Source organism: Agelaius phoeniceus, chromosome 4, assembly GCF_051311805.1.
Source record: "Agelaius phoeniceus isolate bAgePho1 chromosome 4, bAgePho1.hap1, whole genome shotgun sequence".
Lineage (NCBI taxonomy): Eukaryota > Metazoa > Chordata > Aves > Passeriformes > Icteridae > Agelaius > Agelaius phoeniceus.
The window spans coordinates 65,964,954-65,989,669 of record NC_135268.1 but is presented as its reverse complement, the minus strand read 5'-3'; the positions used below and the strand labels follow the sequence as shown (position 1 = coordinate 65,989,669).

At 36.6% G+C, this 24,716-nt stretch overlaps 1 protein-coding gene across 1 annotated transcript in view; it reads right to left on the bottom strand.

Moving 5' to 3' along the window:
* POLN (DNA polymerase nu) overlaps positions 1-24,716 on the bottom strand; it is a 90,287-nt gene that overhangs the window by 43,470 nt on the left and 22,101 nt on the right. The window contains exons 15-17 of the mRNA XM_054633648.2: positions 10,416-10,473; positions 8,848-8,925; positions 8,309-8,423 (exon numbers count right to left, since the gene is read on the bottom strand). Coding sequence (XP_054489623.2) covers positions 8,309-8,423; positions 8,848-8,925; positions 10,416-10,473 — 251 coding nt within the window. The remainder of the gene's footprint in view (positions 1-8,308; positions 8,424-8,847; positions 8,926-10,415; positions 10,474-24,716) is intronic.

Here is a 24,716-nt window from a genome sequence, read left to right as displayed (position 1 = left end):
TTATATATATATATAGCAAAAAATGCTTCTTCAGAATCTGTTTCACCAAAGGAAAGTAAGTAGAAGCCTTGAAAATAACTAAAAATTGTAACAGGATTAGAAAGCCAGCCAAATTAATGTTAATGAAAGAAATGTTATATTAAATCTTAGTGAGTGTCCTAGAAGGCAGCACTGAGCTTAGGACCTCCTGATTTACAGTGAATCAATACAGGCTGAGTTACAGAACCAAACTTCAGAGCTGAAGGATCACAACAGTCACACACTTCTAAAGGGAGACTTCAGCAGAGATGCTCAGTTACACTTATTTAAGGGGGCTGCCATGTAACACACAGGAAAACTTTTCTCCACTCTCTTTAAAGGATTCTAGAAGTAACCCTAAATACTCCCCAGTAAAGAGTAGACATAATTGTAATTTGTCTTAATACTGCAAAAGTTCCACCATTTTATATGTGCTCAGTGGCATGGAATGTCTCTTCTTCATTGCAACTCCAAAACCAAAGATTTTGCCATTTTTCAATGGATAAAGTGGAATGAATTAACTCAGATTCATTTCAGACTTGACATTAAGTTCATAAAAAGGGAAGAAATGAATGAATCCAAGAGACCCCATGTCCTAGAAGATTAGAAGTGTATGAAATAGCAAGTGTATGAAATAGCCTGGATTATCTAAAAAATCTTTAGACAAATATGGGGCTCTAAGAACCCTAAACTGGTATAGCTCATTATTTAGACAAAGAACAAAACTAAAAGAGCTCTGCTTGGGGTAAAGAGAGCTGTGTAACCCTGTGGCTGCATCTTGTAACTCTATGTCTGCTAATGGGGACAGGAGGAAAGCTAAAGCTCTTCCTGTTTCCTTAGTAGAAATCCACCTGGATAAGCATGATTATTTAATTATTCCTTAATCACCTAACAAACACACAGGTGACATCTCTTGATTAATAATGACTCTGTTCAAGCTTGTTGATAATATTTTCATAAAATTAATATAGAAGGACAAATACTCCTATCTGTTTAAAAACCATTCAGCTGCAGATGTGGCGTTCACTTCCCAGAAATCTATTTAACTTATCCCTGATTAACTGGTCTTTCCTCTTGCTATTTGAGTAGGCAGCCCAACTGAATTCCATATCTGCTATACCATACAGTTATATGAATTAACCTGAAAAAATACTATTTTGTGAAGGATTAATCTTTAATCTATTTAATACAAAGAAGGTATTTGAAACAAAGTCATATGAAATGGATATGGGCAGGTGTGTATATATTTAGTCAGCCTACCACCAAGCCTTTGTGCATACCTGACCTTATCTTTTCCAAACAGACCCAGTTATCTTTTTGTACGATTCAGCCCATGGGGACTTATTTTGATTAATTTCAGGAATATTCAAAATACCTCTGCCTATTTCCTGTGTTCTTCAGAACTCAGCAGGGCATCAGCAGATAGAGCTATTGTCAGGAAGTATCCTGAATTGCCAAGAGGCTGGAAAAACAAGAGTCCTTATTTTGTCACAATTCCTACCAGACCAACTGCCAGTATGCAACAGTTTGGCTCACCTGGCCATCACTGGATATAATCAGCTCTGTGAGCCCTCTGCTTTGCAGGTAAAGAAATAAAATTCCACACTTCCTGCAGGAAGACATTCTGTGAACAAACCAAATCTTCCTACACTGTTGTCTTTTTATACAAGTATGGCTGAACTTATTAAAAAAAAAAAATCACCCAAAAACAAAACAAAAAGCCTTTTCTTCTTTCATCATGCTAATTTCAAGTAATTCTGTGCTTTGTTTCTCTCTAGGCTTTTTCTAAAGTAATTTCCAAAACCAGCATGTCAGTCTCTAACAAAACAGTTCAGAACAGATATCACCATGATACCACAGAAATACCAGCTGAGGAGAGATGGACTTTCATGTTCAGAACATTTCATAAACAGTTCCCAAGGTTATTTGAAATGTTCAAGTTCCTCTCATTGTGGCATGGATAGTATAAGCTAAAGACCTTTCCATGTCTTAAAAGCATCAGCCAACCAAGCTTACACTATAAAAATGGAAATAAATGTTTTTCAAAATGATTGGTGGTAATGAATTTATAAATCCCTTGGAATATTTACAGGATAATTACACACTTCTTTATTTTAGATATAAACTGCTATGGCTACAAAGACATAATGAGATATATCCTCTTCTCTGGAGCCAATTTTTTAAACTCTCTGAAAGCCACACAGACTCAGGTGAACAATTATTATGTCCAGTACTTACTAGAAGGTAAATTCAATACCTGGAAGAAGCACAGGTATTCATGCTGCTCTCCATCACCACACAAAAGAAAGCACTAATAGCATGAATATGAGGGAGCAGATGACAGATGAGAGAGAAGGGAGTATTTTGTGGTTTGGATCTTACAAAACTCAGATCTCAATGTGAAACAGGAGCAACTAGACCACTATCAAATTCTCCAGCCTTCTTTCAAACACTGCCATGAGTGTAAGCTTTGCACACAACTGCCACAAACCATCCTTTCATTGGTATAATCAGAGCAAATATCACCCTTAAAGAGTATGCACTAACTACCTTGTTACTTTAATTCACTATCAGCAGTTAATGTGCATAGGTTAAATTACAGTTCAGAGCTAGACATTGATACTTTAAAGAGGCTGCCCATTTTCATACTGGAATGGCAGCAGGTATCAGATTATTATAGCTTTTAATACACAACACATCTGTATACTGAACAGTATTAGACCTACTCCTCTACTATATAGTAACATGTAAGTATTACTATATAGAGATTATTTAAATTTCTCTACTCTCCTATTCTTTTAACTTTTAGAATTTAAGGAAAACTCACTGCAAACAGGCAAACTTTTTGTGTGTTCTCTGATTTCCATACTGAAAAAGAGTTAGAATACAACTGTTTAACAATGTTATCTATTAAAGGCATTTTTCTGAGGCATAGACCAACTTGGGTATCATTACACTGGATCTACAGAAAATCTATAGCACAGAAAATACCCAGGTAATTTATCACAGCATGGGAAAGTTTGTGCACAGGGACAATTATCTTTCTACTCTCACACAATTAAACACTCACCATTTATAGCAGTAATAAATTCATGCTTGCAAGTAGATCATACTGTAAACAACTTACTAAATATCTTTGTTAATTTCTCCCCTTCTCAAATAGCAAATATCATCTAAAGAAAATGTATATTTACCATGAGAAGATAGCAGTAAATCAATAAAAACAATCTAGAAATATTATTAAATCTCAGAGAAGCAATGTGGTCAAGAGAATGTTCTTTGTTTCATATGCTAGTATTATCCCTAGAGACTATAATTCACCTGGGTATTCCCTTTCTTAAATTTCTGGATATAGGAATATTGGACTTTCACTTCAATCCATTTGCAACAAATCTTCTTACAGGGTCTTTTCCTCTGAACCTCTTGGTTTACGAGGATATAAAGTCTACATGTTTTACCATCTTAGTTCATAGTTATAATTTAGAAAGGGCAAAATGGTCTCATAAATCTGCTAGGCCACTTATGACAGACACATCAGTGTTCTATTTCAGGCTTGAGAACATAAAACATAGAACATAAATATACTTTCCAGATATTAGGAATATCTGCAGCAAATAATGGATCACAGTGACAACATCTTCAAGCTTAAATTGACTAAGCTTGTTCAGAGCCATAAATAACAGAGTTGCATTTGTATGGCCAGGCTGCCCTCAGGACCCCTAATAGAGGGCAGTACTGTGCTCTGCTGGATGCAGCTGAGCTTGTCACTACTGGGGATCTCCAGTTGTCAGAGACAAATTCTAAAGAAACAAAGAAAGGACTTACCCAAATATTTTAAGTATGAATGAATGCTCCAATCATAGGAACTCTGAAGCAGTACTATCCTAATTTAAAAAAGCACTCAAGCAGTAAAGTAGGCAGAAGTCAGATAGGATGAAACCTCTATATGAAATACATCATACTATGATGTGTTTAAGTGCTTAGCTAAATCAAGATACTTCTCCTGGTTTTTGACTCAACGTTGCCAATATGAGTATATACTATGATGGAGGAACAACAACCTACTGAGAAGGGTGACAAAAGAACAGTTTGAAAGAGACAGCTAATCATTACACCAGGAATTACTAAATTTTGCAAAGTGCAGATTAGCTAAAAGACTAAATTTATTTTTCAGCATCTATTTTTGAAAGTGGTTTTAAGATATGCACATCAACAGCATTTTAAATACAATTATTTATTTTTCATTTATTTTGTAAAAGCTAAAGAAGTGAGAGAAAGTTCACACTGAGGCTTGTTGTCATCAGGATGTCTAATGGTAGTTAGGTCTCTTGGCTGGTCAGACAGCTGCCAGGACAGCTCTCATCACCTTCAGCACTGGGATGATGATTTGGATGGAAAAGGATTATAACTGTCATAAGGCATCAAGGCAACATAACACAAGGTGAACTTGCAGGTAGCTAGAATCCATTATATCATGAATTTTTAAAAGTTTAGGCAAGCCTTGAAACTTTGCCAAGTGTTCAGTGTGTCATTAACGTAATGCACTCTTGGTGTTGTTGTAATAGCAGGTGTTGACCTGTCTTTAAGGCTTTTTCTTTGTAGGACATAACAGAGGACTCACTGTAAAATAATTTGGTAATGCCTTACAATCATCATCACAGCAAACAGGGGGAAGAGCACTAAGCACATACAAGTGAGCATCAAAATCTCTATCACCTTAGTTTTAGCTGGGGTAACTATGTTAGATGACCAGAAAATATACTGGCTGTACAAGGCAGAGATGAGCAAGCTGGTCTAGTGGAAGATGTCCCTGCCCATAGCAAGGGGATGGACTAGATAATCTTTAAACACAAACCATCCAACACAAACCATTCTGTGGTTCTGTGGAAGTTAACTGCAGCTTCTGATAGTTTTAGCTGAATAGCCACTTCAAGACAGTTCTGCCAAAGGGAATACACAATACTTCAAAAACACTCTACAGCAAGCAGTGTCTCCAGCAAACAGCTGAGCCCAGAGCAGGGAGGCACAGAATGCTGGAGCTGAGTTACTCCTGAAATGAGCTGTCTCTGCAAGCTCACCAGAGCAGCACAAGACCCCAGCCCAGCCTGGCAGGAGCCTTGCCTCTCACTGGGGTTGGTTTGGGTACTGTGTTGCACATGAGTGAATTTTAGCTTGGCACTTAATACCTGCACTCAGCCCTTTACTACCATGTACAGACACAGCCTGGGCTGACACACACACACCTCTACCTGCTCTGCTGACCAGGGTAAAGATTCCATATGAATGATGCTCAGCAGAAACATGGATCCAACAGGGTTCCAAGAAAAATGCATCTCTAAGGCACCAGAGATAGGCTGAGTCACAGCATAGAATACCAAAGCAAATTGTGAAAGGAAAGCCTTTATACATAAGAGATCTTAATTTAATCAGGAACTCATAGAGTTCACCTCTTTGCAGAAACTGCCCACCCATGTGTATTTCCTGCCAAATGCTATAAAAAGCCTGTGAAAGTTTTTTAAAAGGTTGGATTTCATTTGAAGGCAGCTGAAAGGCAGCTAAGGACCAGAGTCATGTTTCAGTGAAGAAGCTATGAAGTTTAGAAAAAATAAGTGAATAAACTGATGCAAAACTTGGCTGGACTCTGGAGTGTGGCTCAGATTTCTATCCAATAATGTATTCTTCTCTATTTATGATTTAATATTTATCAGACTAAGGATTTTTAGATACAGAAAACCTGCTAAAAGATACCACCTGACATGCATTCCGAAGCTGATATGCTACTAGATACTAACATTAACCTAATTTTTTGTCCTTGGAGAGGGAGCTTCAGAAACTAATCCATTCTTTATAGATCTGGTAGAGAAAAAAACCTTCTTTTGTAAAGGTTTTTCCAATTGTATCAGGAAAGACAAATAGTAACAACATGCAATTCCTTCAAACAGAATGAAACTTTTGCTATGGCCATTGGTGTATCAGTTGCACAGATTTTAAAGGATTAAGACCCAGAGAAAACCAGATGACCAAGAAGAGATAAAAGATTTGTTGTTTATTTTGTTCTTCTCATAACTGATTCTAATACCAGTCAGTAGAATCAACTACAATAAAGTCAATTGACTAATTTTTGGCCCTAAAGATTTTATTTATCAATAGCAGACTATGAAAGATGAATAGATATCTGGAATGAGAAAGCATTTGTGAAGCCTGTAATTTTATATCTTCTCTTTGGTGCCAAAGAAATTAAGGACAACATTCAAAAATCCAAGCTGAGTTCAGTAGGAACTGACCCAACAGGAGGAATTCAATTTGTCAGAACAAATACAGATGCCCACGTTTAAGCTGGCCACCCCAGACCTACTTTGTTCTCAATGGTGAGAACTCAACACTTTTATTGTGCAACTGATCTTATTACATAGGGCATATCAGCAGTCTGCCAAATGAATCTCTCCAAGTATGTGACAGATGTCCAAGGTTAGATGAGATTAAACACGCCCTTCGTGTTTCTGTGATTCATAAGTCATCTAACAGATTCAATAGGAAGTTTCTTCCAAGCATTAGCTTTACTGAAGCTTGAGAGTAGAGTCAGCAGAATCATTATGTAATGATTTTGTAGGCACACCATGACAATTCTGTCTGATAAAAATATTTGCCTGTAATTCTTCATTAAATTTAAAGTTACCGTGTAGCAACTGCAAGAGGTTGACGGCTGCCAAGAGCCGTGAGATTGCTGAATAGAATGGTATTCTGGAGCTGTGCCCAGAGCTGAGACAAAATTTGACTCATCTTCATGCATACATTTCCAATAAATCATCAAACTAAAATAAGGATTTACCTCCATCATGAGGTTCCAGCGATACCGTGTTAGAGCTAAGAATTGATTACAGTATCAAGAGAAGCTTCTAAGAAACTTTAAAAGAAAGGTGATCTTTCCATAGATATATTTGATGCAATGTTTGTGGTCTGGAGTTTTGTTCTCCCAGAATGCACGTGTCTCAAGCACTGATTTAGTTGTTGGCAGCAGAATAAATAAAATATGAGCTCCATTTTGTTTCTTTGTATAAATTCAGAGCATATTAACAAATATGCCCCAGCCCTGGGTGCATTCAAGGCCACTTTGAATGGGGCTTGGAGCAACCTGGGGCAGAGGAAGGTGTCCCTGCCTGTGGAAGGGGAACTGGAAACTGGTGGTCTTTAAGGTCCCTTCCAACCCAAAGCATTCTAGGATTCTAAGAGTCTGTGAACTACGGAAGTGTGTAGGAAATACCATATTTGGGAAGACTATGCCTGCAAAAATTTAGAAACTGTAGGATGAGAACTGAGCTCAATCAATCATAGGTATTTTTGCTTGCATTTTCAGCTAACAATCATCCAACTAAAATGGAGATGAAAAGATAAAAGAGAGAGGGAGACAAAGAAAATAAGTAACTTGCAAAATATTTACCTGAACTTCATTTTGTTCAAACAGCTTTATGTTACAGCATTTTACTCAATCTTTTTCTGACCTATCTGTTGAAACCAAAAGTTTCTTGATATCTATCCTGGCACTTATTGAATGCTCATGCACTTTTGAGTGCAATGGAGTAGTAGTCTCAAGTGAGGATTTTAGGCATCACCATGATATAAACAACAATATAAAATACCTTCAACAGCTAAGTGACTAATATTCTATCTTTTTTGATAGTTAATATTTTAATTGGCATACCGAAGAGATCAGTAAACAATTATATAGATATGGAGATTTTTTAATCTACCTTTTTTTGAATGATTGGGGTAGCAATTTTTCCAAATCATTCTAGATTATGGAAGCACTAAACCCTATTAGTTCAAAAGAAATCCCATAAGTTCTAGTCTCTGTTTCTTAAGTACATATAATTTGATTCCAATACTTCTATTGGATATCTAAATAAATTTCAAAAATGCTTGTACATCTACTGAGAAAAGCTGTTCTGTTTTTTCAGATGGATAACCTCTCTAAGTGCTGCTCTGGATTTTTTAAAAGAATTGGTTAAAGATTATAAAAGGAGGAAGTTATCAGCAACCACTCTTCACAATATTTCATTGCATCAGCTTTAGCCACAAGGCTCATACTGGCCAGTCAGATTGCAACATTTTGATATGTAGAGAACAGAAGGCTCAAAAAGACAGACGGGAATTCATAGTATTAAAATAGTATGAACAATAGATATTGTAACAAAATACTGTCTTTTGTTATCTTTATGCAGTAATACAATAGCTTAGGTTATTCTTAATATTTTGTCTAATTACTATTAAAATATGCAACATTTAATCTTACCACTGAGAAGCCAGTGTAGTAAAGATATCAGTGATTTCAGGTTCTTGGAACAGTTTCAGAAGTTCTGGTTCAGATGATAAGTCAGCAAGGATCCTTAACTCAATATGGGAAAAGTCTAGAAAACAGTGTTAAAATGTATCTATTGCTCTAAAATAAAAACATACCTGCATTTTAACCAGACTATCACAAATTAAAATGTAAGCCTGGAGTAGTCAATCATTTCTTCATTCTCAAAAAAGGCAAATGCCTGTAAGAAGCTCATCCTGAAGATTCCATATTCCAGCTATGGATCACAAAGTGTCTCAATCCTTCATTATCTTCATATGTCAATTAATCTTATTAGCTGTTTCTACTCACAAGGCTAAAACATCATCCACTTCCAAAACATAATAAGGAACACACATCACATAACAAAATTAATTGTTACTCAGGGATTTGACAGCCTTGTAAAATATGTCATCCAAAGGAGAGGGGAAAAAGACATGAGAGAACTGTGACTATTAATATGTATGAGAACAATAATTCTCTCTCTTTCCTACCTGCTGCTAAAAACGTACATCCTTTTTTTGAAACAAACAGAGTTCTTGGGGAAATAGTTATTATGTCCTCTTCTTTTCCTAGAGAGGAGATACACATTTAAATCCCAAACTCCAGTTCAAAAGTATTGTGCTGCAAACCATAGAAGGTTTTATACCAAATACACAGCTGACACCACAGAAATGGCAGTGTAAGCAAACTAGCAGAGCACCAACTGCCAGCACCACAATTATTTCACTATATCAGTCATGTACAACTTTACCTCCACCATTCTTTGCAGCACTGCTTACTTCCTTTCTCAAATCCAAAACCTTTCCTAAACACAAGCTATCAAATATATACAATAACTAAAATTATTCACAGATCACTTAATAAAGGATACGCTCATAAAGAATGATCTAGAAAAATAAGTAAAAATATGTATTTTTGTATCTTTGAACATGCTGCAGCAATGTGTTAATAACCAAATTCTGAGATGGTAGGGGAATATAATATTGAGAACATACAGCTGTCATAGGCATCCAAACTGTAATAACAGAAATCCCTAATAATATGATCAAACACTAACACAAGGTACTAGAAACTGAGTGCATCCAGGGAATATCACTTGACATAGTGTAGGGAGGGATAGTGGTTTGAAATGTGACAGAATCTGGTCAGCATAAAAGTGAAGAAAATAGAAAAAATGCGTCTTGATACAGGAAAAAATTAGAAATACATTTTTGAGATGCATATAAGATGATTAACAAAGTCTCCAGAAAGTTTCATGTGCTACAGTTATGTCCAGCACCTCAGGTTTATGCTGCCCCTGCTGACACAATTTTTAATAGCAACTTTTAAAAAATCCTTATAAAAATGACTCATGTAGATAAAATAAAACTGCTGTCAAAATTTTACATTATCTTCCCTAGCCTCCTGTTTAATGACCTGTATTATTTCCAACACAGGGAATGAATAGCTGTGAAAAGGCAAAGCTTGCCCTTAGCAGAGAAACACTGAGCAGCACTGCCCAGCTGTGGCTGCAGGCATTCCAGGAGGAGAATGTGTGTTCCAAAACCTTTCTTATATTGGAGTCTGCTACTGTGGGCTTCTCTCTTTATCACTTGGCTCAGGCTTTTCTAGACTTCACTTTGATTCTCTCTGAACCATCTGCCTTAAATCATCTGCCTTAACACATCTGTTATCAAAAACAACACATCTGACTAACTACTGGTGTTTAGTTGTGAGTATGATTAAAATGGCCCAGCTTAAACATTGACTCAGGCAAAGCCTTATGAGCTAAACACATAAAATCATCCCTAGGATATTTAAAATATATAATTTCATTTGGAAAAAGTGAGGGAAGCAAAATAAATCTAAAAGCTTGTAACTATTTAACTCAGTGCTAAAACAATAAATATTTTTTTCAGGAACCACCAGAAAAAGTAATTGGTTTAAATGTTAATGTATAACAAAGCATTGATCATCTGATATTTAATGCTGGACCTATCAGCTTGCTTCAAAATGTAATACCACACAGTAAAATAATTAGATAAAACTGTCTTTTCACCTTAATAAAAACACAGTTTACCTTTTATGTACTGTTTCTTTGCAATTGTAACTGGATGTTTAGAGATACCCTGAATGTTCTACAAACAGGAAGAATAAAAATGCTTAGTAAGTAAAAATTCATTAAAATATGTTTAGGAACAGTTTATTACCAGCATTAGTGGTACTAGTGCCAACAACTTTTCCCCATATAATAAGAAAGATTAACCACTTTGCCTTCCAAGGAATCTTCACACTCTGCATCTGTATACACTTTTGAATATTTACGCTTCCATGAAAATTGGAAGGTTCTAAGAACAATTACTCACTTGTGGCCATTTCAAAGCCTAATCTCGGGATGCACCATAGAAGATAATTAGCAATCCAATAAAAAAGAATTTTCTTCTTGTTTTAACCTGTGTCTTTTAGTTATATTGCATTACTTCTGAGAAAAGAACACATGTGAATCTTGCCTGCAGGCTAAAGGAGCTGAATATTCTTCAGCCTCTAAGATTTTTTCTGGTATCTATTTCTACTTTTTTCAAATGCATGATAAATAAGGAGCCATTTATTGTCTACATCACATCAGTACAGGTTAAAAACTAGAGCTAATTTTATCAACCAACATGCAGGTCTAGGATCAGCAGCAGATTTTTTTTCGAGATCTGGGTTCATACACCTCCAGTAAAGCATCAAAGATGCACACAACAACTCCTTGCTGTTATTTTGTGCCCTTATGCCTCTTTATCTAGAAAAGCAACACATGACAAGAGAATGTGTATCAAGCTCTGATTTTGTCATTCCATGTAATTAATTTGCAAGTGGTTCAGGAATTAGAGGAACATATTAATATTATGTAACACTGAAAGTTCAGGGAGTGGGAATAGTGCTATATAATTTCCAAATCAGAATGATCATTTTCTATGCAATTTTCAACTCAATATTGTTATTTTAAACTTAAGAGGGATGTAATCAGACAGCAAAAGCTATTGAAATCTAAAGCAGAAGCAAAAGAACAAAACCCCCAAACCACAACAGTGCCATTCCTAGCATTAGTAGCACCCTTAAAGATGTACAATTAAATGTATTCAAGTTGAACACCTGCCACAGCACCCTACAGAGAGAGATAGGAAAATACCACACAAAATACAGAATATTTTCACAGCATGGGTAAAAACTAGCAACACTGCTCTCAGTCCATCAATATTCAGAAGAAACACTTGCCAACTGGATTTTTTTATTTTTTAGTTTCTAGAAACATTTAAAAATACAGTTGTGTCAATGCTTATGGTAATGCATATTTTAAAACCCTTTTTTGAAGCAAGCAGTTATTTAATCTGTACACAAAACTAACACTCCCATTGGCAGCTATTGATTTCCAGTAATGAGAAGCTGGGGAGAACCATTCCTATGAATAATATGCAGTCCAAGTGGCCATGGAATCTAGTAGATCCTCAGAAATTTAGAAAATTTAGTCCTTTACTATGTACCTGGGCATGAATGAATGTGGGAGCCTAATTTTACACACATTTAAATAGATTTTAACTCTGATTTATAGAACCATTCTAACAGAGGACGGAGAGGGGCTTTTCATTTGACTCTACACTGGTATTGTGACATGTACTTAATCAGGTAATTCCCAGCACAGGTTAAAATTGTTTCTAGTTACTCTCACTGATATTTTTCCTTGTCTCATTAGCTTCAAAATCGTGAACAAAGTGAATTAAAAAAAAAGTATTTCAAAATCTATCAACATTGTAAAAATCAATCACTACATCGCTATCTTATTTACATTGAGGGCATATGAACAAAGTCTACCTTAAACTCAGTTTTAAAAGTGTCATTAATAATTCTGGAAAACACCAGTAAGTAATTACAAGTGCAAAATGTCTTTTCACTTGTAAATTAGTTAACACCTCATAATTTGACTAGATCTTTGGAAAAGAGGTAACTCAAGAAACATGAGTGTTGTAATGTTCATCCTTAAGCTATTGGAATAGTTTAGCACATCCCTCTCATCTAATTTTAGATTAATTAATTTTAGGCAAGTTGCTGGTTTAAACAGGCTGTGTAAAATCCCTCTACAGCCAGGGATTCTACCTCTACTGGCTGTTGAGGGTAGAATCTACAGCCAGGACAGGAATCTCCAGGTGGATAGTTCAACCTATCTGTATAAGACAAATACTGACAAGTTGTTCTAAGGTTCCCCTGAAGGTGAGGTATTCTAATATTTAGATCAAATTTTATTAAATTCATTTAATCCAGATATTTAAAGGAATAGAGAAATAAGGAGACAATCTCACAAGAGTCTTCTAAATATCAAGATTTCCTCTGCTTGAGTCAGGTGACTCTTTTCCTGTATCAAAAGTGGAAAATTAATGTGGCTTGGGCACATGATCACCACCACTTTGGGCTACATAATATAACCTGCAGTTTTGTTTTTATGTGTACATTTCAAGTCTTTCTGCAAAAACTTCACAGATCATCCAATCTGAGATGTGAATGTTATGCCCTATTGTTAGAAAAGGGTATCCACATCTTGTTAGAACATACAAAGAAACAAAATTGCCCTCTCTGAAAAATCATGTTTCAACAGACAAGAAGGAATGCTTGAAAAGGTGTGGTGGAAAAGATGGTTGTGAAAGTTAACTATTATAATACCTCTCTTTACTGTTTCTGAGTAAGGGTTAAAAAAAAAAAGATTAAGCTATTCTAGTACATAATGAACAAGAAAGTCCTAGAATTATTTTTAAAAAAAATTAAAAACATATAAAAACAACACTGTAATCCAAAATTAGCTTTCAACTGATAGAAGGATAGATGAAGCCCAAATCCCAGATTCAATAGGTCTGAAAGGCTGTGATGATCAGAGGAGATTTCTGAAGAAAGCACCTGTCACTATTATCTTCCACAAGGATAAAAAGGAAGATGCAGAAAACTACAGGCCAATGAGCTTCTCCTCTGTTCCCAGGAAGATGATGGCACAAATAAACCTAGAAAACATCTGCAAACATATTAAAGTCAAGTAGATGATCTGGGGTAGTCACCATGGATTTAGAATGGGGAAATCATGTTTAAGCAGTGACACCTTGTGCAATGCAGAAAGCAGCTCTGTGGATGCAGGGAGAGCAGCAGATGTTGTTTACCTTGACTCCAGCAAGGCTTTCAAAACACTCACTCATAAAAGCCTCAGAGAAGCTGCTGAAGTACAAGTTAGATAAGTGGACAGTGAGGTGGACTGAAACCCAGCTGAACTGCAGGTCCAAAGGGCTTTGGTGAGTGGCACAAAGGTGCAGTCACACAGCTGGAGGTCAGTCACACAGCTGGAGGTCAGTCACACAGCTGGAGGTCAGTCACTGCTGGAGCAGCCCAGGGGCAAATAAGGCCCAGCAGCCCCATCTGTGACCTGGATCACAGGACTGATGCAACCTCAGCAAGATGGCAGGCAATCCAAAACCCTGAGCAGTGCTTGACATGGCAGATGAGTGATTCAGAGGGACCTCAGGCAGCTGGAGACACAGGCTGTCAGGGTCCCACAGGGTTCTCAGTCTGGAAAGAGCTCTGCAGAACATAACCTGTGGATCATGGTGAAGAACAAGCTGAAGGTGAGCCAGCAATGAGCTTTGTACTCAGGAAGGCCAACAGCATCAGGAAGAGCATCACCAGCAGGCAGAGACTGATCCTTGTCCTCTCCTTGGGGTGCCTGATGGGAGCATGTAAAGAGGATGAAGCCAGGTTCTTCTCACTGATGCCCAATGACAGGACAAGAGGTGACAATCAGAAACCATTACAGGAAATTCCACTTGAATGTAGGAAAAACTTTTCTGCTGTGTCAGTGGTCAAACACTGGAACAGGCTGCCCAGAGAAGTTCTGAAAGCTCTACCCTTGGAGATATTCAAATCCTCAATAGACAATCTCCAGCAGTCCTGGCAAGGAGGCTCAGAACTGAAGGATTTTGGCTGAAGCCTCACAAACACAGCTTCAAGCCTCAATAAGCAATGCTCTAATCCATAAGGAAAGTCACTATATGCAAGGAGAGTAGAATTACCAATGAAACAATCCCTAATCAAAATCAAACAAGCAGTTCCCCAGTTTTATGAGTTTCTTCTCAGTCAGTTCAACTCTGTTGAGCTTTCTATTCCTGGTAACCAAAATTCTGTATCTTCATTTGCCACTGATATTTTCATTCCTTCCTAGATTAAAACCAGTATATTATTTCAGTTCCTTCCAAGGACTACAGTATACAGACATATATTGGATAAATTACCTTTGAAGTCAGTGAAGTTAGATTTCACCTAATCACAGAGGCTGGTGGTGCATTTTAATTCTTACTCTACATCAAGTAGGGTTGTTGTTTGTATTTCCTATACTCTGATTCCCCTTTCAGTTTTTTATAGGGATTCAGCTAATCCCTACATCTCTCCTCCTCCCCATTTACATTATTAATATTATAAATTGTTATTTTGAACAAGTAACCTCAGTCAACCCTAGTGACTCTCAGAATACACATCCATGTCTGTATACAAAGGCATCAATAGTTATAAGCTTTTTTTTTTTTTACTGGAAAATGGCTCACTAATCTATAATTACCCAGATCTGCATTTCTAAAGCTTTATGGAATATGTCATTCTGAAGCCCTACAAACTGCAGGGAGGGGAGCAAAGCAATGTAACAGGTAGTTACTGAAATAAATGGGCATGCACAGAGGTGGCTGCTGACTATTCTGTGGGCATTTGATTCTAATTCCCTCACTGTTCTAAGAGCTTACTTAAAAATAAGAACAGAGACAAAACTTCCTACTAAGATAAGAATACCCATTTATAAATGTATACAGGATGGATGTGTCACAAGGGAAGTTAAAAAATAGCCACGGAGTTAGACCAAACAGATAGAAGGAAGGAGTTGGACAGGTAAAGTTATGTACATGTCCTTTGATGTGGTGACCAACCCACCTGCTGTTAGTGAGGCACAGTGCCAATCACCAGAGCAAAATAAAGGAATTAATTATTGTTTTACAGTGGCTACCAGTGCCAACAAAGAGCAAAAGCTAGTTGCATTTCTTGTAAACAATAACATTTATTGGGACTGTGATCTTTGAAGATTTAATAGCTCTAATAGATGTTGCTTAAGGAAACCAATTATTTCCTCATACTTGAGAAATACACAGATTTTCTTTTCCATTTGGAAAAAGTTCAGAGCAGCAAAATTCTAGTTTATCTCATGAAATGTAGCACTCCAGCAAAAACTGAAGCATTACAAGTCAAAAGTTCCTGTGATTTCTATTAGCAACTTCTTCTCCAGAAAGTTTATTAGAATAATTAGGCCACAAGTATTCTCTTTGAACACCAACTCAGCTCTACACAATGAAACACAAAGTAAGCTTTTAAATCCACAGCATGTGTTTGATGACTAGCACTGTAATACTTTTAGAGCAGAAGCAAGACTTTGGTCTGTAAGACCAGACTTCATTACAATGCTAGTAGATAGTTGGGTGACAACTCCTTTGAGCTTTACATTACACATTTTTATCTGCCTTTTTTTTTTAATTTCCAATTGCCCTTTTTTTTAATTCTTGTTATTCTTTACTCTTCCCTCTGGTTTATTTGCTTCTTCAAAATTTTCTCACTCCTTTTCCTTCTTTTTCAGTTGTCTTTCATTGTTCTAAATGGGACCACACCTGGTGATAAATTGTGCTCTCATATCTCATTTAATCAGTTTGAGAAGAAATTTAAGCACAGGTTCAGTGAACTGCTTCCTTGACCATCAACACTTCACTTGCTCCATTGTTAAAGGCCAGAGGTATTGGAGAACTAGCAAGGAAAACTGCACCCTGCCTAGAGAGCACCTTTGCAATGCAGAATGAAAGACTGAGTCCTGAGGCCACTCACAACATCAAACTCACTCAATTTATCTGGCACCTCCAAAGCTGGAAGCAACTCACTCATGAGAAATTACACAGCAAAAATAATTTTAAAAAACCTTTTGGAAAATTGCCACATTTAATTATTGCCCACACTAGCATTAATTAATAGTTCTAAAGGAATAAACAGCTATTTTTATGACTTCTATATGAAACACAATTTCAAGACAGTCTGAAGATCTAATTTTTAAAATATGCCATGGATCTCAATAAACACAGAAAATAGGAAAAGGAACAAAGTCACCATAGCAATGCCAGCCTGGTATGGATGGGTACAGCAATTCCTTAGCAAACTTTGGCTTGTCTGCAATCGCCATCTAGTGGCTTGGGGAAAATTAAGGACATCTATTTTCCTTTCCTTGTCAAAAACCACAGAATCACACCGACTTCTGGAAAAGGATTCCTTCATTTTTGGTACTAGTTTACACTTCTCAGCAGAGAATAATCAATCAAAGGTAAGGCACTACCCTCTTGCTTTACCAGCAGCAAAGAATTATCAAGATTTTTTAGACATCAGACAAGTGGGAAACTTAGAAGTTATTCATCCCATTCCCACAAGCTTAATCAGCTTTGAAAGATGTGAGCATAAGGAAGGAAAAAAGGGCAACCAAAATTCGTGACTTCTTACTTCAGAGAGTAGGCTCTAAGAATAGTGTTTGATTTTCTACAACTCATTATCTTTCTGCCATATTCCTTGAAATTTAGACCTGACAATGATCTCAGGTAATAAAGATTTAGCAGCACATGAAAAAGGTTTTGATGAGTTATTTTTAAAATGAAAAAAATAAATTACTCACTGATTTGATTAAAATCTGTGTTCTGTAACAAATTTTCACCTTAGCACAGCAAGCAAGGAAGTTTGTATAAATACAGCTCTTTGTATCTTTCAAGAGAAAAAGACTGCTTGTTTCCCATATACAAACTGACTATATTTTATTACTTATTTAATTTTATTTTCCTGAAAGAAAATTATACACAGAATACTAGCTCTGTTACAGTAATATTCATTAATATGGGAAGATCAAACTCTGGGATGAACCCCAAGGAGATATGACTTGGTTTTGGTGGAAAAAAACAGTGCTAAGGCTTAGAGATAACTCCTTGAGTGGCAGCTGGGGATAGTAAATATTGTATAGTTTTAGATTAGCTGCATATTATAGCTTTAAAGCAAACAGTGTCAAGGGAATATTGTCCATAGATACAAATACCAGGCCTCTAACCACACAAAAAATTACAAGATTTCCAGGTTGGAGCATTTACTGTTAAAAGCAAAGATGGAACAGTTGTTTTATGAAAAGGGTAAAATTTAGCATCTCAAACAAGAGTGTTCCACATATTGAGGAATTTACTGACCATATGTTAGCAGGGAATTCCTCTTAAAAGGCTGTGAACAGGAGGCTGGTTGAAGGAGTTAAGGAAACCTAAGTAATATCTGTTTGCTTCCAGTGAGGAAAGGACAGTCCCTGACTTTACAGAGGTGGCCCTTAACTGTAAATTCCCAAGAGTCAGAGGATGGTCATGCTGGGACAGAAGAACTATGGACAGCAAGGCCACAGGGGTGACAGCAAGATGAGCTCTGTCCTGTTCTGTCCATCTTCAGCAACTGTTATCCAAACCACTGGTTTTTTTTCCACTGTTGTTCCCAACTTGAGAGAGCACATCCATATCCAAAACTCTGCACAAAGTTTCCTGAGGCTTTATGAAAGGTTGCTGAGGAAATAAAAGAATGGGCAAATTTTCCACTTAATGGAAAATTAATGACACAGAAATAAAAATGATTGTCAGCAGAGAAAGATGAATATAATAGGAATGTAGAGCTACTGAGATAATTTTCCTGAATTTCTTTGGAATGCCAATGACAAAGCTTTGGAAAATCATCACCATGTGAAACCTAGTCCATCCAAGACAAGAAGTCTCTTTCAATCTATGTAACCTTTGATCTTCCCCTATAAACCATTTTTAATCATTTTTCATTTCCGCTCTTGTCAGACCTCTCAGATATTTTAATTTTTTCCGAGATACAAATTGGAAGACAGTTGTACAGTAGAAGAACACTACAGAGCAAAATAAACTATTTAAATACTTTTGCTCTATTCAAAGATGAAATCTATGCTGAGACGGAGTTAAGACTGTATTTTGTCCTTGCAAACAGGAATGCAGCCATCAGAGAAATATAGTAACACTTCCCCCTTTTGAGAGCTTCTAAGACAAGACATAATTTGTGTGTCTGAGATTTTTATTTTAAATGTCCTGTCAGAACATAAGTCTCCAAGCTCTGAGTAGTTCCTACAGTGTATGTCTAAAACTCCCTCTAATGGAGTGCTTCATATGAAAACCAAAAAAACCATCAGGCAGAATTTCTAAAATCTTAATCAATTCACAAGAAGTTCCAACAGAAAACTTAAGAACAAATAGACACAGAGATATTTAATATAAGGATCACATATGTATTTGTGCACATTGCTGAAGATTCAGCAATCTTATGTCTTATGGATGAGGACAGTAAAAATTACCTCAGCAGGACATGGGCTCCATGCAACTCCTGAGAGCTTACAGAGGCCCAGTGACTGTGACCAGTGGGGACATTAGGGGATGCTGCACATGCCAGCCTCAGGCACAAGAGAAGTGCCCAGACAGGAGTTGAAATATGAATGGATAAGCAGCAGCAGAACAATGACTATTACAGACATCAGTGAATGACACTAATTGTTTCTTGCAAGCTGAACTCCATGCTAATATTGCTCTTAAACTATTCTCAGATTACGTGGAATCAGACTTAATACAATTCCAAGAAACACCCCAAAGTGCATAGACTAACTCATGTAACAGAATACTTCCAGTAATAGATATTACTATAATTACTTTACATTAAAACACCTTTGAATCTGTAAGGTAGTAAAAGCTACATTAATCAAAACAAGCTTTTTAGCAAGGATGATTTTAATTCTGATTCTCGTTAGCTCTGTGCTCCAATCATATTATAGAGAAAAATAACCTGGCAGTGGCAGTAGCTTTATTCCAAGATGAATTTCTAAAACATGATCACAGCTTTGGCTTTTACCTGGAGCACTCCCAAAAGATCACTGGCAAAGGTCATTTAAAGGATAAAATTAATCAGCATATAATCAACAACCTTAGCAATGCCCACTCAATAGAAGTAAATGCTCAGTGCTGACAATTTAATTTATACATACTGGATTGAAATATATTATCTTCTAATTTTAAAGAAACAAGTGGAAGTATGCAGTGCTGTCATCTCTCAAGCATAGGAAGATTTTAGAGGAACATTTTTTTCCCCATTTCTACAAATCTAAGCTTCTGTGAGAATTTCTTTTGCCAGAAACTAAAGGACGGTGAAGGAAGATTTCAGCCTCCATATCAATATTTCATAATGTGCTAAAAATACTCTGGCTGATATTTTTCCAAGTTGTATAGAATCTTTCATTTCTGAGCAGCCAATTTTAATTGCTCTGTTTATTTCTGTGCTTATGTTTAGTTTGTAGAAGAAATAATGACAGACTACCTTATCCTGCATAAACAACATGCAAGTATCTTTTATGCTATTACTGCAAGGAAGCAGATTTATACCAGCTGCACATTACCTTTCTTTAAATAATACACAGAACAATTATATATGCAAAGATGATCCCAAACAGAAGACAAGAGGACAGGATTGAACTGCTTGTTTTAAAGAATGACAGCCCAGATGATGCTACAAGCTTTAGTGAGCCAAATTATGCTAGAAAATGTTGTCCCTGTATTGGATACACCCACTCACCATGAGGTAAATGAATCTACACAAATCAGGAGCACTAGAACAAAGAATGCCAAAGATGTGCATATATCATAGAAAAGGATGCTGAGAGAACAAAGAGCAAACCTTGTTTCTGCATTTGGGTAATAAACCAAGACAATGATGTTCTGGAGCATCAGATATGAGTGTTACAATGTGACCAACAGTGACTTTCCACACTACAGCTGCCACAGTGATACCTAAGAACTTTCTATTGCCATGTTAAGGTAGTGTAAAATTTCATCCTGGAAATGTCATTGGACCAAAGTCTTGTCAACATGCCCATTCACTCATTTTTAAGTACAATTCTCCTGTACTTAAACTGTACATAGAACTTCAGCTGTGATGAGTGAGGAAGAGGAAATAGAGAACTTCTGTCTCCAACACTGGAAATGTAGTTTCTTGAGGCCTTCATTAAGATCACTTAAAAGAAAACAACAGCTAAGCAACAACAAAAGTGGCTATAAAAACATCATAACTCTACTCATAAAATGAGATACTATTTTAGTGCTATTAGTGCAGTAATAACCACCATATGACTCAAGAGTATTGGAATAAACACACTGAAAAGAAATATGGCACAAAAATATGCTCTGAATGCAAAAGATGCTCAGAGAACACCAATCAACCACAACAATCAGCAAGCACCCTCTGGCTTTCTCTAACTGCACATCAGCTCATCTGAGTGACAGGGGTTTGTACTGACTAGAAAATACAACATTAAATTGCTTTAATTCAAAGGCCCAAGAAAGAACAGACACATTCTCATATCTGCTAACCCACCCTCGTTATAAGCAAAGCCCACATTAGGGAATACTTACCAAAAACTGATTTTGTTAGCCTAGATGACATTATAGAAGCTTTAGACAAGATGTGTTATATGAACCTGTAATGTGTCTGACATGCCTCTATCCCCAGTGCTTTCCAATAAACATACTTCAAAAAAAAATAGAAAACACACTCCAAGATCAATGAAAAACTAAGGCCCATATAATTTCTTCATTTTAAGTAAATAATCTTCTCAGTTGGACAATGTATTTGGAAAGCAAATGTTTTGGAAAGCAAGTTTACAAAAATCTTATTCCTATCAGTGCAGTTTCAAAAGCAGCCAAGGCCTTGGCTCATTCTGGGGAGGGGGTTAAAAAAAAAAAAATATTCCTGCTCCCAGACTTGGTGTCTGATTCCTCACATTGCACCAGCCTCTGCCAAACCTTCTAAAAGCTGTGAAAGAAAGGGGCAGGGATAAAACAAGACAGCACAGAATCACATCACTATTGGAACACCTTGCAGAACATCCTGTTTCTGCTGGAATCCAATTGTAACCACAGACTTCAAACTTCCAAAAAGAATATTTATGGTAGCACACATCAGCCTGCAGCCTTAATAAAGCCTTGGACAAAATGCCTGAAATTTGGAGCTGCCACAACAGCTTTGGTAGCACAATTCTGTCAGACCACCCTGCTGGGACTGCACATGTGGGGATGCCAAAATGGAAAACCTATTGGGATTGTGCTACAAAAGGGAGACAAACAAGCAGCATCCCATCCACACTGTCCAGAATCCCAAAACTATGCCAAAACCACATTTCCATTTTATCTCAGAGAAAATTAGAACATTTTTCACTCCAAAAAACAGCCCAGAGGGGAAATAACACGGATACAGTATGGCTAATCAGAAATACTGGTTTGCTAAGTTAATTGAGAGAACAGACTCATTTTGGATGGCAATTGCTCAGAGGGGCCTCTACTTCAAGGGAGTCTCTCCCCTTAGAATGAAAACCAGATGCTAAATTCATTATTCATATTCCAAACACTACTTGCAACACTCATTTTCTAATAAACAAGCATGCAATTCTCTATTGTGCATTCACCACCAGAAAATCTTATATCTGTTGAAGAGATTGAGATATATGCAATATTTCAGGTTCTTTATGATCCTTCCTTAAGCATGTTAACATTTAATATGCCCTAATTAGTTTCCCTTTCAAAATTACATTCCTGATTTCCAAATTATAGGCTAACATGTTTCTTTGACTCATAGGTTATATTATTTCATTTCTTTGCCTGCTTGGACAAGCTATAAAAGTATTTTTCCTGAGGAAAGGCAGGAATACTTTTTTTTCCCACTTTCTCCAAGAAGGTGAAAATTTTTTATTTATCTTCAGCATAACTTTTTGTTACTAAAAGGAAGGAAATGCTCCCTGAAGCCCACCACTTTGTGCTTTTCAATTTAATGACACAAACATCTTCTGAAGTAGAGAAGCATAAACTCATTAGCAGCATTTCAGTTCTCTCTGCTGCAGAAGCCTGGAGGAAAGAAACCTTAACACAGAATATCTGATTCTAGCACTGAAATTTACATCTTAAACCAAATTATAACATCTAATTTTATGCAATCTTTATATCTCAAGTTAGTATTTCTCTCTTTTCATTCTGAAAGGGGCTTGGTCTTAATTGGGTTTATGCTTTTCCATTTGTGTCAACTTATTTCTGCTTTAAAACATGGGAGACTGAATAGAGATATTTCCAGGTGGGTTTGGAGAACATAAACAAGCTTTTATGAATGTCATAAATATATATAAGAGAAAAGTTATCTATGAGTAATATAATCAAAAAGCACCCTAATGTAGACAAGACTAATACACTTACACAAAAAACAATTTGAAAATAACACATTCAAATAATAAACCTAATTAAATTCCCCTAACAGTCATAAGCAATCCATCATAGAGAAAAAAAACCCAACAAACTAGCACGTGGATACATTAGAAAATAATTTGTAGGGTTTACAATTACTTTTAGGTTTCAGATACTCAAGTTTTCCAAAAGTAGCAAATAGACATCTACAATGCAATAACAGGAGACTGCAAGATCAAATGCAATAATACATGTTATTGTTTAGCAAAAATACATTAACAGTTATTTGTGAAAAACACATGATTTATACAGCACCCATTTTGTACAGGAAGAAACCAAATGAGAAGAAATGAAGTGTAAAGTTAAACTAAAATAGATGAACACATGGAGAGCCACTGAAGTAAAGTGCTGCTAAGAAACCCCCTCTAAGTTGTTACAACACAAAAGTCATAAAAATTCATGTGAATAAACTTATCTATTGAGAAAAACCCACATAAAGCCAAAAATATACCTCATCCATATATCAAATGTGGAACTGTCTGAAAGAAGATGACAGAGTTTATCTAAAAAAGAAATTCTGCTCTGTATCCAATGTCTAGTCATTTCCCCTCAAACCTACAAGTAAATCCCTCTTGGACTCCATTAAATGGCTTAAAGGACAGAGGACAGATAGATCCATCCTCTTTACAAAACAAAAGAAAGATCAAGAAATCTTTGTTAGGAGTCCAATCTCTCAGAAGCACTGCAGAATATGGGATGTTTTTCCATTTGAATTTTCAAAGAATGTGATTCACACTTATCTTTTGCTTTAATCACTTATTAAAGCATTTTAAAACAGTTAAAAATAAATTGCCTCAGCAAAAAATTCAGCTAAAATTTGACATAATATCATAGTAACCATAAAAATATCTCCAATATTTATGATTTCTGGCAAGAACCTTACCAATCTTTTAACACTTAGCAAAGTGACTGGGCACTGCAGTATATCTTTCCATATCAATAAATTATTCAGAAACAGATGGTATAAGTTCCATAAACATTTCAAACAAAAAAAGCCATGCCAATGTTTTTCCTTAGAAGGAAAAGCCAGCCTTAGGCAACCCTGGATGCTAACTTTAGCAGCATTATTTTGAAGAAAAACAACTTTTAAGAAAAATAGATTTCATGTCCTTTTTACTATGATGGGCCTAAGGGCACTTTGTGTTGTATGTGGTTTTTCAAGACAGCTGTTTGTTCAGCTCTGACTTGGAAATGCCTGTGCATCACTCCAGAGAATTCAGCAAACTGTGACCTTCATGATCATCTCTTCCTCTCACTTTTTCCCATCTGGGTGCATGAGAAACGAGAGCAGCAGTAACACTTCCCCATTCTGTTGTTAATTCAGAATCCTAAACACTGATTTTTACTCAGCAAAAAGCATAAGCACTTCCTATAAATTGTTTGATGACAAATTGTGTGGAAATATGTACCATGAGGGTAGGAAGATGCAAATGAAACATGAACTGTGAAGACAGGTGAAAGAAAAGCTAAGGAAGTCACCAGTGTGGTGAGGGTGAGAACTCCCCAGGACAGGTTCCTGTCAGAAACCCAAAGTCACCGTTCCAGGCAGGACTTGCCAGGAACCACACCAGCCATCCATGCAAAGTGCTCACAAATTAAGGTTAAATCTGTGCTCCCACAAAGAGCTGTGGAACACCATGGCTTTTCTCCAAGCCTGCAGAAACCTCCTAATCCCATTTGTATCTGTGAAGCTTAAGGTTGGGTCCTGCACAGAGATAAGCAGTACCCAAATCTGTGTGGATAGGAACTGACAACACTTTGGGGCACAAGTTAAAAGGATAACAGCCTCACAGACTCCCTCGAGCCTTTATTGAGACAAGTCCCATCTCTGCTTCTGTCCCCAGTCACCCACAGGGACACAGGGCAGGTCTTTGGCAGAAAAGGCCATGGTTAAACCAAACAGAAACTTTCCCCAGATGGACAGTCACTACTTT